At 40.8% G+C, this 16,825-nt stretch overlaps 1 protein-coding gene across 2 annotated transcripts in view; it reads right to left on the bottom strand.

The window, feature by feature from the left end:
• Window positions 1-13,915: 13,915 nt before the first annotated feature.
• KLHL8 (kelch like family member 8) overlaps window positions 13,916-16,825 on the bottom strand; it is a 73,449-nt gene continuing 70,539 nt past the window's right edge. For both annotated transcript variants that reach the window (XM_019526451.1, XM_019526452.1), the window contains one exon: window positions 13,916-15,636. In XM_019526451.1, the coding sequence (XP_019381996.1) occupies window positions 15,513-15,636 (124 nt within the window). In that variant the 3' untranslated portion in view covers window positions 13,916-15,512. The remainder of the gene's footprint in view (window positions 15,637-16,825) is intronic.

Genomic DNA, 16,825 nt, shown 5'->3' with positions numbered 1-16,825 from the left:
CCTTATGGCTTTATTAGCCTGCTTCAGCACAGCACTTGCTTCAATCCCACTGACTTCAGTGAAAATCAGATATATGCTTAAGTGTTTTGCAGAGCTGGGTCATCAGAAAGAATGCAGGTGTCTCTCACTTCCTCAGTCTGAGGTTAGCTTGATAACAGTTTCCCATCAGCATCCCTTGGAATAGATGTCCTGAATATGTAAATTTTCCCTCATCAAAACAGGATTAATTGCAGTCAGTGAATTTCTTTTTCAGGTTATCATTGGCAAATTTGAAAATATTTTCTTAAGTGAAAGTAACTAGAGATTAAATTTCTACATTAAATTTCTACTTACAAGTGTCCTGGGCATTCTCCCTAGTGGGACCATATGTCCTGTGTTAGGTGAAGGTCCTGCATGCAGGTTAAGAACCTACATAAACGACTGGATCTGGCTGACTGCTCCTCCCAGCAGATGTCACGGTAGTTTAGGACCCCCATGACAACCACGTCCCTAGACTATACGGCCTCTGAGAGCTGCCTCAAGAATTCCAAGTCTTGCTTTTCCTCTTAGTGTGGTGGTCTGTAGCAGACCCCCACCACCAAGTCCCTTTCCCCACAACCTCCATGTATCCTAACCCACAATGCCTCAACTTTCTCCTCCTCTGATCCCATTTTGACTAGGGTAGATGTATAATGCTCCTTTACATAGAGAGCCACCCTGCCCCCTTTCCTCCCCATTCTGTCCCTTCTGTACAACCTGTAGCCCTCAATGTGTACTGCCCAGTCATGGGTAGGGTCTTACCACATTTCTGTTAGCCCCACTAAATCAAAGTTATTATCTGCAAGCAGAAGTGCAAGTTCTTCCTGCTTGTTCCCCATGCTCCTAGCATTAGTATAGAGGCACTTGAGCCCTCCAGATTGTGCCTTTAGTGCCCCCCCATTCTGATGCCCAAAGGGCCTCTTGGTACTTACCTGGGGTATACTGCTGCATGTCTCTGTTTGTAGCTTCTAGACTCTCTCCATCTCCTGCATCCCCATTGAACTTAGTTTAAACTTTGGTTGGGGAGTTGCAGTCATTTGCAGAATGGAAAAATTAGAGAATAGGGCTAATAACAAAAAATGAAATTCAACTAAAAAATATTAGGTCCTACAAATGAGGAAGAAAAATCAAGAGGAGAATGTGGTTGGTAGTTGCAGGACCTTGGGGTGGGGGCTGAATCACAAACTCAACATGAGTTAGCCGTGCACTACTTTTGCAAAAGAAGCAACTGCGGTTTTTGGGTTGTGTTAGACTTAGGCTGTCCAAGTGGCAGCACACAGGTTGAATGTGACTTGGCAGGAATTAATTTACAGCCCCTGGGCTCCCACCCAGTTGCTACTTGCCCCATCACTCCAGCTACAGCAGCAGTCAGGTCTCCCAGCTCCCCCTCCAGCTTCCACTTCCTGTTCCAATCCCAGGGGCTGGCACACTACAGCCCGCAGTGCTGGGGGAGCCTGTGGCCTTGAGGGGTGCCCACACATACAGTGAAGGTCAAGGGGGCAAACAGGGACTTAGAATTGGCCAATCCAGCATCAGACCATTGCACTGTAAGACTTCGGAGGTGACACTACCACTCCTCAACACTTGTTAAGCCCCAGATGGAATTCTGTGCCTAGTTTTGGGCACTGCATCTTAAGGAAAATGTAGAGCAAATGTAGTAGATCCAGAAGCAATGTGATAGCGGTTGGAATGCAAGCCCTATGAGGCAACAGAGGGAACTAGATATTTTCATTATGAAGAAAAGATCAAGGGGGCAGGGTAGCATTTTTCACATATTTGAAAGGCTACCATAAAGTAAAAAACTGTTCTCCCCTCCTACAGAAATCAAGATGAGGCAATGAGTGTAAAACTAGGGTCATCCAGCTCCATGGGTCTTGCACCAAGTCCAGCCCATGGACTGGCCCCATACCACTCATCCAGTCTGCAGGGCCAGAAGGTGGAGCACCACTGGTTTAAAATGCAGTGAAGGAGATTTAGATTCAATCTAAGTAAAATCTTTGTTAACCATAAGAACAGGAGGACAATGGAACATACTGCCAAGGATTCTCCTTTGTTGGAGGTTTTTGAGAAGAGGCTGGGCAGGGATCTGTCTGGGATGGTGTAGGAAATGCATATCCTGTATCTGGGCTAAATAACCCTCTACCAGTCTTGTCACTGGAAGGGGCTAGAAGAAACTGCAGCCTTCTGGAGTAATGTGTGGTGATCTATGCAGTGGTTAAATGCATGTATTTTGGTGTAATTTGCTGGCTGTTACTCAGTCACAACACTGGCTTTGGGTGTGTCCAGACATCAGATGGCTTTTCCCAACAGCTCATGCTGGGTTAGGTGTGCTGACTTGCTTTGTCCTATTTTGTCACTGTTGGAAACTGTTGGCAGGGTGGGGGTGGAGATGAGTTGCCTGTGGTTCTGGGCCAGCATAAACCATCATCCATCAAGAAAATTAAGACGTGGAAGCTTTTTCTTGCTAGCTGTGTAATCATAACCAAGCCTCTCTGCCCCACCCAGGCACAGTTATAACCACATAGTTTCCTGCTCACCGCACTAATTTTCAAGATCATTAATTTAGTAAGCATCAGATAACTTGTTCTAGGGTGCACTGCCAGGTTAGGGCCACCTCTGCAAGTGAGACATGCAGCCGGAAGGAAGCCTGCATGCTTGCTTTCTTTCAAAGTTCACTGCACGTGTACTTTATCATCTCCATGAGACTTCTAGCAGGCCAGCAGTACGTAAGCATTGGCTCCAGCAATGCCTCTGCCCAATTAAAAGATCATATTACTGTTCCAATGGAAAATGTTAAAACCATTCTAAGCTGCTTTATATAAAAACCAAATTACTGGGCACAGGTTAAAGGGAAAAGCAATTTTTTTTATAATTTAAAAAAATGTTATAAAGCAACATTCACTTCCATTTCTTCCATTGTCTTGGGAAGACAACGGAAGAAATTCCAGTCACTGGCAGATTTAAGGTGAAATTGCCTAGGAAGACAAACAGAGTCACTTTAAGATGCTGTGACGTGACAGCAACCCTGAATTCACTGGCAAGAGCCAGGAAAGGACTCCAAATAAAAATCTGATCTCCTGGCTACCAGTGCTATGTCCTCTGCCAGTTCCAGGCGAGAAAACATGCAAAGGCTTGTTAAATAAATACAGATGTGACAAAAGCAGCCAGAAAAGGATTAAAATAGAGCAACTAGAATAAAGAATTTATGCTTGCAAAACTGCATACCATGCATCAGAAGGAAAAAGCTATGCACAATAATTTAGGCTGAGAAGTAATGCTACAAAGCTCTATTTAAGCAGGGAGTAACTTGTTCATCTGCAGGTTGTTGGTTCTAATCTATCCTGAACAGGTTAATTGATTGCGTTTTATTGCTAGATGAATGATGGGCTAATGTGCAATGAATCTCCCTTCAGGTCCTAATGGAAGAGTGGTGATCACATCATACAATTCTGTCACAATGGCTTCCCTTGTTAGCAGAGGGAGCAAAGATTGAATGGGTGAGGAAACTGAACTACTTGCTCCTTCCTACACAAGTAGTTTTTCTATGTCAGTCTGACAGGTTACCAGGGTCAATCAAGGGAAATTTGTACTTGCCTATGTCAGTCTTTCTCACTCTTATCTTCCAGTACTGCCAAACAAGATGCTTAAATGTGTTGTTAAGCCCTGCTGGACATGCTGAAGCAGCTTGAGGAAAGAGATCCCAAAGTTATGAAATCCCCATTTTATGGAAATGTTGAGTGTTCCCCAAAATTTTCTAAAAACTGAGTTTGGTAATGAAAAAATCTGCTTAAGAGTTTCTCTGAGCTAATTAGAAACAGTGCTGTATGGCCTGTCCCCTGCTCTTTGTTGTTTCCTGTGTGCACAAGCCTGTTTGTATAGCCTATTTCAAACTCAGAAGAGATTCTTTAAATATGAAAGCAAAATGAACTTCCATGGTTTAGGCCAACCAACCAGACTGGGAACATCAACACCTAGGTGAGTAGTCTTAAAGCTTTGGCCATCAGATTATGAATATTGCATACAAAACTGGATTTTAATTATGAGCAATATGTGAGCAAACCCTAGGTCAACCACTGAAACCCAGGTTCCGATGCCCTCTCCTTGTTATTTTACTCCACAAGCTCTGTGTGCAAATGAGTTACAAACAGGAAAAAATATCTAAATTACTTGAAGAAATTAGTTTCCAACAAAAAGTTCTAGTAGCTCCAGAAAACGTGCTGTGCCCACTTCCCATAGCCACTAACCAAGAAGAGGCTGAATTACTAAATTGAAATTCCACAACAGCAAAATAAGATTAAAAAAGATGCTAATCATAACCAAGTAACTTGTTTGCATGACAGCGACACGGGGCAGAACAAAAGTAAGGTACTGACATCATGCTGTTTTGTAAGAGACCAGACCCATGAGTTCCCATTGAGTGGGGTGCTTAAACTCAACACAGGATTGGCCAACAGTGGAATGGTTTAGTCATGGCTTCTCATTGCCCTCTACTGGCCAAATATTGTAGTGCACTCATTAATCCTGAAATATCTTTCTACATACCAGGAGGACGTTGGGTTTAGTCTGTACTGTGGGTCTGAGGGTACGTACATTTGTGTAGTATTTTCTTTAAATTTTAAAAACCCAACTACTTCCTAGAAATACCAGAAAACCCACCATACAGTTTGGCTGAGCTCCTGTCCCTAAGGCCTATTACTACCACTACTGGAGAAGGCTTCTAGCTGCTCTTCCCATTTTCATGGGAAGGTGGCTTCTGCCCAATGAGAAGGCATTGACTTTTAAATAACAGCTAGAAAACTCTTGACCATCTGTAGGATTTCATCAGTGACCTAACAAGAGTGGAGTGATCAGGGCAGCCACCCCAGGCACCAACTTGGGAAGGCAGCCACATAATTGTGATTGCAGTGTCAACCGGAGGTCACTGCTGCCACTAGGTGTGGCAGCTGCCATGGGCACTGGCTATGTTATGCCTTTGGGTGCCAGTTTCCCTTGTATATAATATCATTTTAACCAGTATATGCCCTCTCTTGAGTCCTCACCCATAGACTCCCAACAGTAGATGAGGCATACCTCAAAGGGGCGAAGCAGGGGAAACACTAACCTTGGGGTGGTCACCACAGTCGTGCTGACTGGAAGGTGAGCTGCCAATTTTTGGGGTAGGAGTTGGCCATAATGTGAGGATCCATGTGGGCAGTTCTTAAAGGGAACTGCAGTTGTGAGGTAAGTCATCATGGAAAGCCACATCACTATATAGCTCAGATCACTGAACCCTATTAGGAGCTGTTGGGTTTTTGTTTTTGGGGGGGGTTTTTTTTTTTTTTACATCTTCTCTGTAAGCAGAGAACAATTCTAAGCATGAGACATGAGCTTTTTTGGAGGAAAAGTAGTATTAAGAGCTAGTTAAATCCTGAACCAAAGCTAATTCCTTGGAATCCAATCAAATGGGTAAAATAGAAACAGGGTTCCACAGCTGTCTTGGTCCCCTCTTTAAAGTCAGTGGTGTAATTAAAGGGAGACAAACATTTAAGCATTTCAATAAATACTAACAACATTATAGGGTTCCCTAAAAAGGCTGATGTAAAACAGGAGATATCTGAATCAACTGCTCACACGATCATAGGAAAGTAGGACTGGAAAGGGGGTAATGAGTTCATCTAGTCCAGCCCCTTGCTCAAAGCAAAATCATCCCTAACCAAACTACTCCAGCCAAGTGCCTGTCTTCTAACTTGCTCTTGAAAACTTCCAGGGATGGAAACTCAGCTTACTTAACCTACCTCTCTAGATGGCCTCTCTCAATGCTTAACCACGCTCACAGTCAGCAAGCTCTTCCTAATCTCCAACCTAAGTTTCCTCTGCTGCAACCTTGAGGCCATTGCTTCTAGTGTAGTGTCCCATGTAGCCACAGAGAATCTCTTCTTTTTATAGTTGCAGATATTTGAAAACTGTATCAAATCCCTCCTCAGTCTTTTCTTTTTCAGATTAAATCATCCTAGTTCTTTCAGCCTGTCCTAATAAGTCCTGTTTTACAGCCCTTCAATCATTTTGTTGCTCTCTGCTGGACTCTTTCTAATCTGTCCACATATCTCTTGAAGTGTGGGGGCCCACAACTGGGCATAGTATTCTAGGTGATGCTTCATCAGTACTGAATAAAGCAAAAGAATCACTTCCTTTGGTTTGCAAGTGACACTCCTGTTACTACAGCTCAGTATGAGCTTGGTCTTCTGTGGAACACAAGCATGCTCTTGGGTCATTCAGTTTATGGTCCACTGTAAACCCAGGTCCTTCTGCAGCCTAGCCAATCATTCCTCAGTCTCCATTTGTGCCTGCAATTATTCCATTCCAGGACTTTACATTTGTCCTCCTGAATTTCATCTGAGTTGATTTTTGGACCATTTCTTCTGTTTATTCTGGATCCCAGCCCCACCCTCCAGAGTGTATGCAGCTTCATTCAGCTTGGTGTCATCTGTGAATTTGCTAGATATACACTCAGCCCCATTCTCCAAATCAGCTCGTTTTGCAGGACTACTTCCCAGGGAAGTTGCTCAAAAAAAGGACATATTAGAGTTGGTCTAATGAAAGATACCTGATTTACCCAAAGAACCTTGGTTGCCTATGTTCTTAGCCCAACATTGTTACAACCTATGCCATACAAAAAAAAAAAAGAAGAGGAAACCTTAATTAAACACATGCAAGTTCATTGTTATGCTTCAAGTCCCTCAGAAGTAAGTGGGATAAAATGTGCTAACGCTCCAACCATGCCTGTTTTGACCTGGGTCAAACTCTGGGACAATCCAATCTGCCTCAATGATGCATCTAATTATAGCCTAATAGTTAATATTTGCCTGTTTATAAGAGGATGTACCTAGGGGAAAAAAGCTGGAAATCTTTAAGCATGGGTGCTCTCAATATGGGCAATCCTAGAGTGCAGGTAGTAGGACGTGAAAAATCTGGTCTTAAGGGATTCCGAAAGATGTAGCTCTAGAAGGAGTGGGAGACTGGGTCATTCTGTGATTACCAGGACTGTTTAAGGTGCTGCCTGTAACTCTCCCAGTGAGGGAGGTGCTGAGAGCCCAAGCATGGAAAATCTAAGAAGCCCTCTTGTCAAGGAGCTGTAGAAAGAGAGCCCCAAAACAAGGCTGTGAAAAATGCCTCTGAGAGGGACATGCAAGTCAAGGAAAGGAACTAAGAGGCACTGGTGTGGGCTGAAAATCCAATGCCAGAGCAAGTCTTTTTATGGACTTTGAGCTAAAGGCTTCCAGCAAGGAAGGGAGTTTTTCCTCGGTCTCTTCCTGTCCATTGTTTCCTTCAGCTTTGTCATGTCAAAGGCAATGTTAAGGCCAAGGATCATTTCTTGAACATTAGGAGGACCACTTTAATGCTACTTAATTCTGAGATAGGGTTGAGAAGACTCCAGAGTTATAGCTCTACAAACTAGGTAGAAAGCTGTAGCGTGAATTGGGTGAAGAGCTATTTCCTCTGGACTCTGTTTTGTTGACTGTGGAAGGGGAAAAAAAGACAGTGAAGTTTGGCCAGAAGGTGAAATCCAAGTTTCCCACCACTTAGAAGGAAAAACAAGCCACTTCAACCAGAAGCAAACCAACAAAACCAGAAAGGTAAGGTAACCCAATTATATCATGTTAAGACATTGTCAAGGTTGACACTTAAACCTTGGTAGCAATTTGTTTTAAGATAAGTCACATTTGCTAGGAACTACTTTACAGTGTCTGTTCGGGAAGATAGTAAATGAAGTTACTTAATGCTAAAATATTTTCAAAAGTTTGTTCCAAGTCCTAACTCTTCCAGTGAAAATAGCTGAGTGTTTGAGCACAGTACTACAGTTAAGTCAAAAACATTTGATCGTGGGCTTCACTTAAGCTTTCTGTGGTTTAAGATGGCTGCAGGGGTCTACTTTTATAATGTATTCTTGTCCTCTGTGAGCAGGAAGTGCCAGAAGATGGCTAGGATTCATTGAGGACCAGTTAGCTAAGAGTCACTGCTTTCCCCCCTGCTTTTGAATGCAAGAATGTGGTAGGTTTGGCTTTTTCCCAAACTTGCCAATCAGTGTAGATGGGAGTTTGATGGGAAGATGAGCTATTTTTCCAGTACACCTATCCCCCTGCCCACACCCCAGAGCGCACACAGCCTTAGGATTGGTGGAGGGAGGGAATGGAAAAAAAAACCTCATCTTTTCTTTGATTTACTCAGTTTCTTAGAAGCGGTGCAAAGGAAAAGAAAAATCTGAGATGTGAAGAGACTTAGCTTTGTAAATAGAATTTACATCCTGTATTCCTGTGGATCAGACCTTGATGATCTAATTCCAGTGACTCAATTGCAACTCATGTCCTGCAGTTCTAAATTCTATATACTTCTACAGGATCCCAACTTTGTCTTGGAAATGACATGCATACTAGACAAATAAATTGATCAACAAACCCACACTATGACATATATATCTATGGAGATATACATCTGTATATCTATAGTTATATATATATAGTATTATTATAACTATATACGATTGCATGTGATCCCTCCATAACTTATGCAGATAATATTTTTAATGTGCAATACTAGATAAAATTTTCACCCCCCCTTTCCTACTTATCTACAGAGGCTGTTGTTTTACAAGGCAATCCCACTTGTCTGGAGTGGTTAAAATCTTTAGGTGTTATGTAAAGACATTAATAATCAGCTGGGATTGGAATGTATCAGTACTATTTTTAAAGGTATTTGCTTAGGTTATAAATCATTAATAGCAGTTCAGCTTTGGCTCCTCGTAGCACATGGAAATATTAGCGTTGCTTATAACAAACTGGCTTATGTTTTATCCAAGAGGTTAAAACTGGTTAAGTGGGACTGGGCAAGTTTGGACTCCATATGGCATATTATACGAGAGTGATACATACATTCTATAGGTTACTTTAAGTCAGGGGTGGACAATTATTTGGGCCTGGAGGCCACATAAAGAGTTCTGATGAATTGTTGTGGGCAGGGTCAGTGCAAACCTCCACTGCAACAACTAGCTAAAAATCCCTATGTGGGATGTGGCTGCAGGCAGGCAGGCAGGGAGTGTTGTTCAGGAGCGGGGTGGGCTGTTGAGACCAGGATCACAAGGCAGGGTCACCGGGAAGTGACAAAGCTTTGATCTGCTCCCTACACACCCCTGCCCTGTGACAGGGTTTGGGGGGAGTCTGCCCAGCCACTAGGTCCCAGGATCTGGCTGGGGGTGAGGGGAGGAGACAGCTCATGTGCAGCAGGGCTCATCCAGGTGGTACAGTCCATGGCTGCCCCCACAGCACTCCACATGTTGGCTGAGCTGTAGGGCAGCCTGCAGTGCGCTTCTGCCCAGGCCTGCCAGCCTGGCCCCAGCCAGTGCACACAGCTTACTGGCAAGGCTGCTCCTGGTGCAGCTGCAGACACCTGGGTACTGCTCAGCTTCTCTCACCTCCACCAGTGGCTGCTCTTTCTGCTTCTGCCCCTGGTGTACTGCTCCGGGCATAGAGGAAGCTTCAGCCAGGCAGCTCCTGCCTTAGCATGTAGGGCTCTGGCTCCAGCTTCTGACTGCCTTCCACCCATGTGGCTGCCCAAATTCTTAAAGTCCCTGCTTTAAGTGCTACTTGATAAAAATTAGCCCCTTTTAAGTTTAATTTTTGTTTGTTGTTAGGCAGTTCCCCCTTCCACCCCCAACCACCTTTTTAATGCTTGTTTTTTGCAAGGACCCTGGTTTTGGTGCTGCACTAGGTGCTTGACCCACAGGCTAGATCCAGCCCACAAAGCCATGAAAATTTGGCTGTGGGAGAAGCAGCAGCTGTTTGCTGCTCTCCTGCTGTCAAATTTCTAGACACAGGGGGACCTTTACACACTAGCTGAAATGCAGAGGACCAATTGGGGCACAGAGGCCAGTCCAGCCTGTGGACCCATAGGGTCAACCAACTGAGCACAACTGGAATGGGACTTTTCTAACTCTTGTTTCATGGTTTAGAGGTTACTTCACTTGCTGACCTTAACATTTGGGATATACTAGTGGTAGAGCTTGCTTTCTCTGGAAAACTTTAAAAAGACCTAGTGCAACTCAAACCTTACATTTTAAAATACCAGTGTGGGTTGATTTATATTGCCATTTTTGTCTTAAATTCTTTAAAATGCATACTCCTGTTTACTCACTCAAGTTTGTTCTAATCTTGCTTTATATTTTTACTTCCATTATTTTTCCAAACAAAGACTGATTCTCATCCATTAGTATAATTTGGAACTTTTTCTTACATAGGTGGATGCATTTGATCAGTACATATTTAGATTCTTAATTTTTACATTTTTATTACGATAAAAAATTGATACATGACCTTCCTAGATGTTTGAGATTTATGTCTAGGTACATTTGGATGCATAAAAGCAGCATTTTTAAAATTCTGTTAAATAAAACAACCACAAGCTAGCTGGTATCAAAACACGTTTGGCATTTAACTGATTTATTACAGGAAGTATATGAACCAAACTGGCTGTTTCTAGTCATCTCATCTTGCATAATTTTAAAACTGACGTACTCTTATTTTTAACTGTGTGCTAGGAGGGGAGAAATAAACTTTGTTGCTTTTCTGACACCCAGTCCCTCTCACTTTTGAATAAACTATTATTTGAATAAACTGAAAAGAGAAAAATGCTGACTCTCTACCCTTGCAGAAGAAACTAAAAGTCTGAGATAACTGGTTCAAAATAGTTACTCTTTGCTTAACAAGCTCTAATCAAGGGCAAGTCATTATTACATTGGAATTTCAGTTGCAAAATATACTGCTTGTTTTTTCAATTAATAATTAGAATATGTTTAGATGTTAACATAAGTTATCATTTCAATTACAACATTAAAAAAAAATTAAAAATCAGTTTGATTGTTATCCGCCCTTAAAAGTTTCAAAGGACTAATACAGTAAGAAACCCAAGTCAACTATGCAGAACAATATTATGGTCTAGACCACTAGATGGCTACCTAATCATTTAGAAAACCTGTTTCAAGATCCACAGAATTATTGCATTGTCTTCCTGTTCAGTTTAAATGCCTGTCAATTTTGTATCATTCTGTTAGGCTGCAAAGAACACCACCACCTCCAACAAAGACAGAAATGTTTTTCCACAGACTTTTTACATGAGCTTGGTGAAGTCCTGCTGTAAACATAACATATAGCCTTTATGTGAGTAAGTCATTACACTGAGGTGGTACTTTCATGGTCCCAGTAAATGCTTGCTTTTCTCATTCTGAGACTTGCTCCACTCTTATTTTCAGTACCTGTATTGAAGCTGTAGATCTGTCTGTACCAGCAAATCCTCCTCATATACAAGCAGCTTAAACAAGCCTGTGTGCACGTTGGTGTACCTTCTATGAATTCCCTGAACAGCAGCTGCTTTTATTGTTGTTACTGTGTCTGTACTGCAGCCTTTGCCTAAATCAGTACAACAAAAAAGCCTACCTCTACATGACAATGTCTTAACATTCAAGTGTAAGACTTGCATATAAACAGAGCTGTCATTTTGGAATACAAGTTAAGTCCACAATGTTTTCTTCATGACTGCTTCCCTTAAGGTACTGTTGACCAGTAGCTGTTTATTAATAGTAATTGTGGAATGAGACTGGCCTAGAATGAAAAGGACTCAGAACCTGCCACACAATAGAGTGTCCATATTCAGAAATCTCCTTGGTGCTTTTAAATACAATATTGCCATCAAATTCTCATTACCTTCTTCCCCTTTAGGTTTGAGCTTCTTGCCATGCAGTTTCTCAAGAATGAAGCAAATTCCTTCCTTAATTAAGTAAAAGGGTAGATGGCTTCTATGCTATAAAACCCTGTAAAATATATATGCAGCAAACTAATAATTTGCTTTGCCATCACCTAAGACAGTCTTACTGTTGCTTTCCTAAGCTCAGCATCATTTGACTGAGAAATCTGTTCCCATATTTTGTGGACTTCCTTGCATTTCCAATAAAAGCTGTTTCTTTTATTATACAGGCATGTTTAGTAAACATTGAGCTTGGCCTAGGGTCTGTTAGCAATGGGATACCAATTCCTGGAGGAGGATGCAAATTGAAAAGCAGTCATACTGGGCTGCTTGGACCCAGACAGCTAAAACAAAGCAAAAAGGAGAGAGGATGTTCAGGTCTAAACGAAATTCCAAAGCCTAATCCAGCCTCTGCAAGAGGGGAGTTACCCCTTACCCTCTGGCAAAGGTAAGTAAGTTGGTGACTGATCACAGCAGCACTAGAACTTAGAGGACACCAGCACTCCTCCCACCCACCCCCACTGTAAAAGGAGGATGGAGAAGGCCTACAGATAATGTGAGGCCATGTTAGCCATCCTTCTTCCAAGTTCAAATTAATGCAAGCACTTAAGGATGCTGAAGGCTGTACTCTGTGCAGCTCTTCTTGGCCAGAGACAGTGCCTGTAATGCAGGCTACAAAATGAAAAAGGCTACTTTCTAAAATGTAAGTAACATACTAATTTGCTATTATAGTATGTTTGCAATTCAGATATCTATCCCTATTGTAGCAAACCTGTTGCACTGAAAGAGCATCTTGCAATACAAATGTTCTTATTGCAACTTCCACATCTATTTACAAGAATCCATTCTTCACTTTGTCACCTGAATATCATGAATCACTAGCAATTTGAAATACAAGTTTTAAAACATGGCAGTGCAGTACAGAAACAATGTGCTTTGAGATTTGTGATAAAGATACAGTCTCCCTACAATGGTACTGAATTTCTGATTCACCCACAAAAAACTAGAACTCTTGGTTCCAACATGATACCTTTTATTAGACCAACTGGGAAATGGCAAGAAAACTGTCCTTTTCTGCAAGCTTTTGGGATAAAAGTCCCTTCATCAGGCTCTGGGAAAAATATAGATGGTACAAGATGATAAAGAGTCCCGATCGGCAGGAAATAAACTTCATTTTTGCACAGAGGGAGCTGAAGAATATTTGTTCCTATACTCTGGCTCCCTCATCCCTTCTATTTATTTAATGTCAAACTCTGGTCATGTAAAATTTCTGTCAACTGCTGGTCTCGGCAGGAAAATTCAGGCTTGTGAAGTTGTAGTGGTCTATGCCAAAACTGCTCATCAATTATACAAGCAGTGTATAAAATAATTGCTCTCTGTACAATGCAATGTTGCCTTGCCTTACAGTTTCTCAACTCTACTGCTGGTTTTGATTTCAAGTCATCTTTCTCTCTATGAATATGCATGATATTCTTATAGATATCAGCATTTTAATTCCATATATAGTACCCACCAAATGTTTAACATCTGTGGTGGCTATAATAGGGTAATCATTGAATAATTAAAATATTCCAATGAACTACATTTAAATATACAAATGAAGCTAGAAGGAAGGCAACTTAAGGCAAGGTCAAGGCAAATGAAATTTCAGCAAAGCTGTCCTGTCAAGATACTATAATAAAACTAAGGTCAATTCAAAGGCAAATACTGTACTGCACCAAACTAATCAATAGGATAATGTAGGCCTGAAACCATTTTGTGACTTGGCATAACTAATGCTGTTAACTAAAAGCAAAAGCAAGTGTTTCATAGTTTAGGGTGACCTCTTTATAATCCATCTCAGTAAGAATATTAAGAGAGGATGTGCGCTCAGTCGGAGAAAACAGAATGCAGACAGCAGCCTAACAGGAAGATGACTGCTGCAAAAGGTGATTAGTCAGAATTTATGGCCTGACCACATATGAGACATAGAAGAGAACTGTAAAAGAATATATATAAACTCAGAAGAGAACTTAGTTTGGAGAGTAATGAGCATGAAAAGGAACAATACCTAATTAATTGCACCCTAACTCTGGGACAATGCCTGATCACGCAAGTCTTCATGTACCATTTGGAAGGACTATGTAAGACTACCGCTTTGGGTATTTTATTGTAAAAGTAGTTTTACTTGTGTGTTCAATACATTAGGAGCAGAAGCCAGAATATCCTCGCCAATCATTGTAATCTGTTCACACCCACACCTTTAATTACATTAGTGCAACAACAGAGAGGGCTGAACAGTGGTAATGCTATATGCCATTAAGAAAATTGTGAACATATACAAACTGTGGAAGATTTCAGTGAACTTCCTAGCTGCACCCCTCCCCCCCCACCAAAAACAAAAACCACATCATACAGCTAAGTAAAGGTTGAAGTAATACATAGAAGAGATTCAGGTTAGAAGTAGCAATTAAATAATATACACTATGTACATAAGTAACTACAGCTCATTAGTAGCTTAAATCAGGATTAGGACACGTCTTTCAATGTGGCAATAGATATTCTGGCATGGCAGTACAGTTATGTTCCAATTCAAAAATAGATCAAATCACCAAGTATCCATACACATCTTTGGCAATAACAACACTGTTAGACTCCAGATCATTTTTCTGCTTATTTTCTTTGGTTTAGAAACCACTGGAAAATTTGATCAAGGATTTTTCATTTGAAGATTTGCTGCTTGGTTGTCTGAATATTTAACAGCTGAGCTCTTTAATAAAGAACCAGCAGCCTCACATCACCACTAAGTTGTTGCTGGAATTGAAAAACTTAAAATGTTAGCCACTTTGTTACATTGGAAGATAGATTTCAGCTGGATAACATTTAGACATGGTAACGTCTTCCAACAATGGTATTCCTGTTTCCATAAAATCCATCAAATGTAAAGCTCCAAGGGACCATGTAAGCTGTACATATCTAGACAGACCCTATTCTAAAAATAGAAGAAAACTACACAGGAAGCCTCAGGGATGCTTTCTGTTATAACACTTAACTTTTCTACAGGGGACACTTCAGACATGAGGAAGAATATTCTAAACTCCACACAGACCAGCCAGTACTCTGGACCTCAGCGCTACCACAAATGGACTAAATGTGGGTTGAATACCCACAGTCCTAAAGTTCTGGCATTTAACCTGTATACTTTTTTATGTATAAATGAGATGCATATACTTTAGACCAACCCAAAGCTTTTCTCATATTGGTAAAATGCTGCAGAACTAGCAATTCTTTAAGACTGAATTCTGATTAACACAAGGGTGTCATTTTTATCCCAGCCTAAGAAACACATTTAGGTGGGATGTGCTGTCAAGGTCAACAATGCAAAGCACATTCGCTTCACTATAATTTATCCCCTTTTACTGTTTAATTATCAGTCTAGAACAAAGGTCTCAAGCTTTAGAAGCTTTCGGAAGCTTTAGAAAACAACCAGGGATGTGTTTTCAAGAACAAGCTAGAACTTATTCCATATCTGCCCAGACTATTTTAACTCAAAAGATTCAGAATGCTGTCCAAGCCTTGGTCTCATAACTTCCATTATCACATACAAGATGCTTTCATGGTTTTTGTCTACCTTACAATGTAGCAGTAGGTTTAAAAAACTCAAAGCAGCACTGCTGAGGTCATGTCCCTCCATACTGCAGTTTTCAGTTTTCCACCTGAATTCTGGAGAAATCCAAGAGACTTGTTCACATGCAGTCAACCACATTGTTGGATCCTTGACCCACGTCTCGGATCTGGCTACAAAGACAAGAACACACAGCGACGCCTGCCCCAGCTCTGCAGTGAGAGACAGATCCCACAAGCTCCCACCTAGAGATAAATCATAAAAAAAATTACAAGCAAAGAGTACTGTAGGGGGGAAAACTAATAGCAATGTTAGCATTAAAACTGGGAAAATTTGTGTGTTTTAAGAAAGATTCCTTCATTGCAAACACTGAAAAAATCCTGTTCCTGACATTTAAACACATTATGTATATTTTACCACTTAATTTAACCTACATCTTCTCACAACTCTTATTTACAGTATTTTAATAGATTCAAGATTTGAAAACTTGCCTGCATTGCTGTCTTTGGAAGATGACTACTAAGTATCTTCCTCTTTTCTGCAGACATATCACTAACATTTCAAGGTAAGAGACTAATTGAGGCAGAGTCAGCAAAGTTTCTCTGCTTGTCATAACTACCTTATTGCAATTTCTCTATGATAGATACTTTATTTTTAAAAAGAGACTGAATGAGACAGATTAATTCAACCTAGCTCTATTGTCTTACTTTGTATTATGTAAATTAGTTTTATTTACAGGGCTCTTGATAGAAAAACTTCCTACACTCTGAGTTACACGGGTGAGGGCAAGGAATGGGAAAGATGATAAATACATTGGTAAGTAAAAAGATGGGTGAGTCACATTACTATTGTTTGGATTAATCTACAGACTCAAGGCAACCTGCACATAAGATTTTTAAAAATTTATACAATTTTAAAAAATACAATGACAGCCATCTTTAAAAAAAGTTTACTGCTATTAACAAAAGTGTTCTAAATTAAAATTAATGCTGGGGAGTAAAGGATTCCCCACTCCATTATCAGGTCTCTAGCCTGTCATAAAACTTCTTTTCAACCAGCAGTAGTTTCATCTATTACAAATAGCTATGTGTGTGACCATCAAGGTTACAGAACAACTCAGAGACTTTGGTGAAAGTCTATAGAAAATTATTTTAAACTGTTAACAGCAAAGATGACTAATATGTGGTGGTGGAAATCTGGACTTCTTTTTTAGTAGGGCTGGGGTACAGATCACTAAATGCATTCCAATCAGAACCTCCTTCCAGATTTTACTACAGTCCCAAAGAAAAAAGGCATTCTTTACACACGCACATATAGCAAGTTTAAATGTCTGGGCGCATGGTCCATACAAGACAGCACATTTAAAAACACCTTTAACCAATTTGATAGAAGTACAGTATTTGCATTAAATGTTATAATCCATAGCTGTCAATG

The sequence above is a fragment of the Gavialis gangeticus genome, unplaced genomic scaffold, assembly GCF_001723915.1.
Source record: "Gavialis gangeticus isolate Ggan-Ray unplaced genomic scaffold, GavGan_comp1, whole genome shotgun sequence".
NCBI lineage: Eukaryota > Metazoa > Chordata > Crocodylia > Gavialidae > Gavialis > Gavialis gangeticus.
The sequence above is the reverse complement of the archived record's forward strand: the minus strand, read 5'-3'. Positions and strand labels throughout refer to the sequence as shown.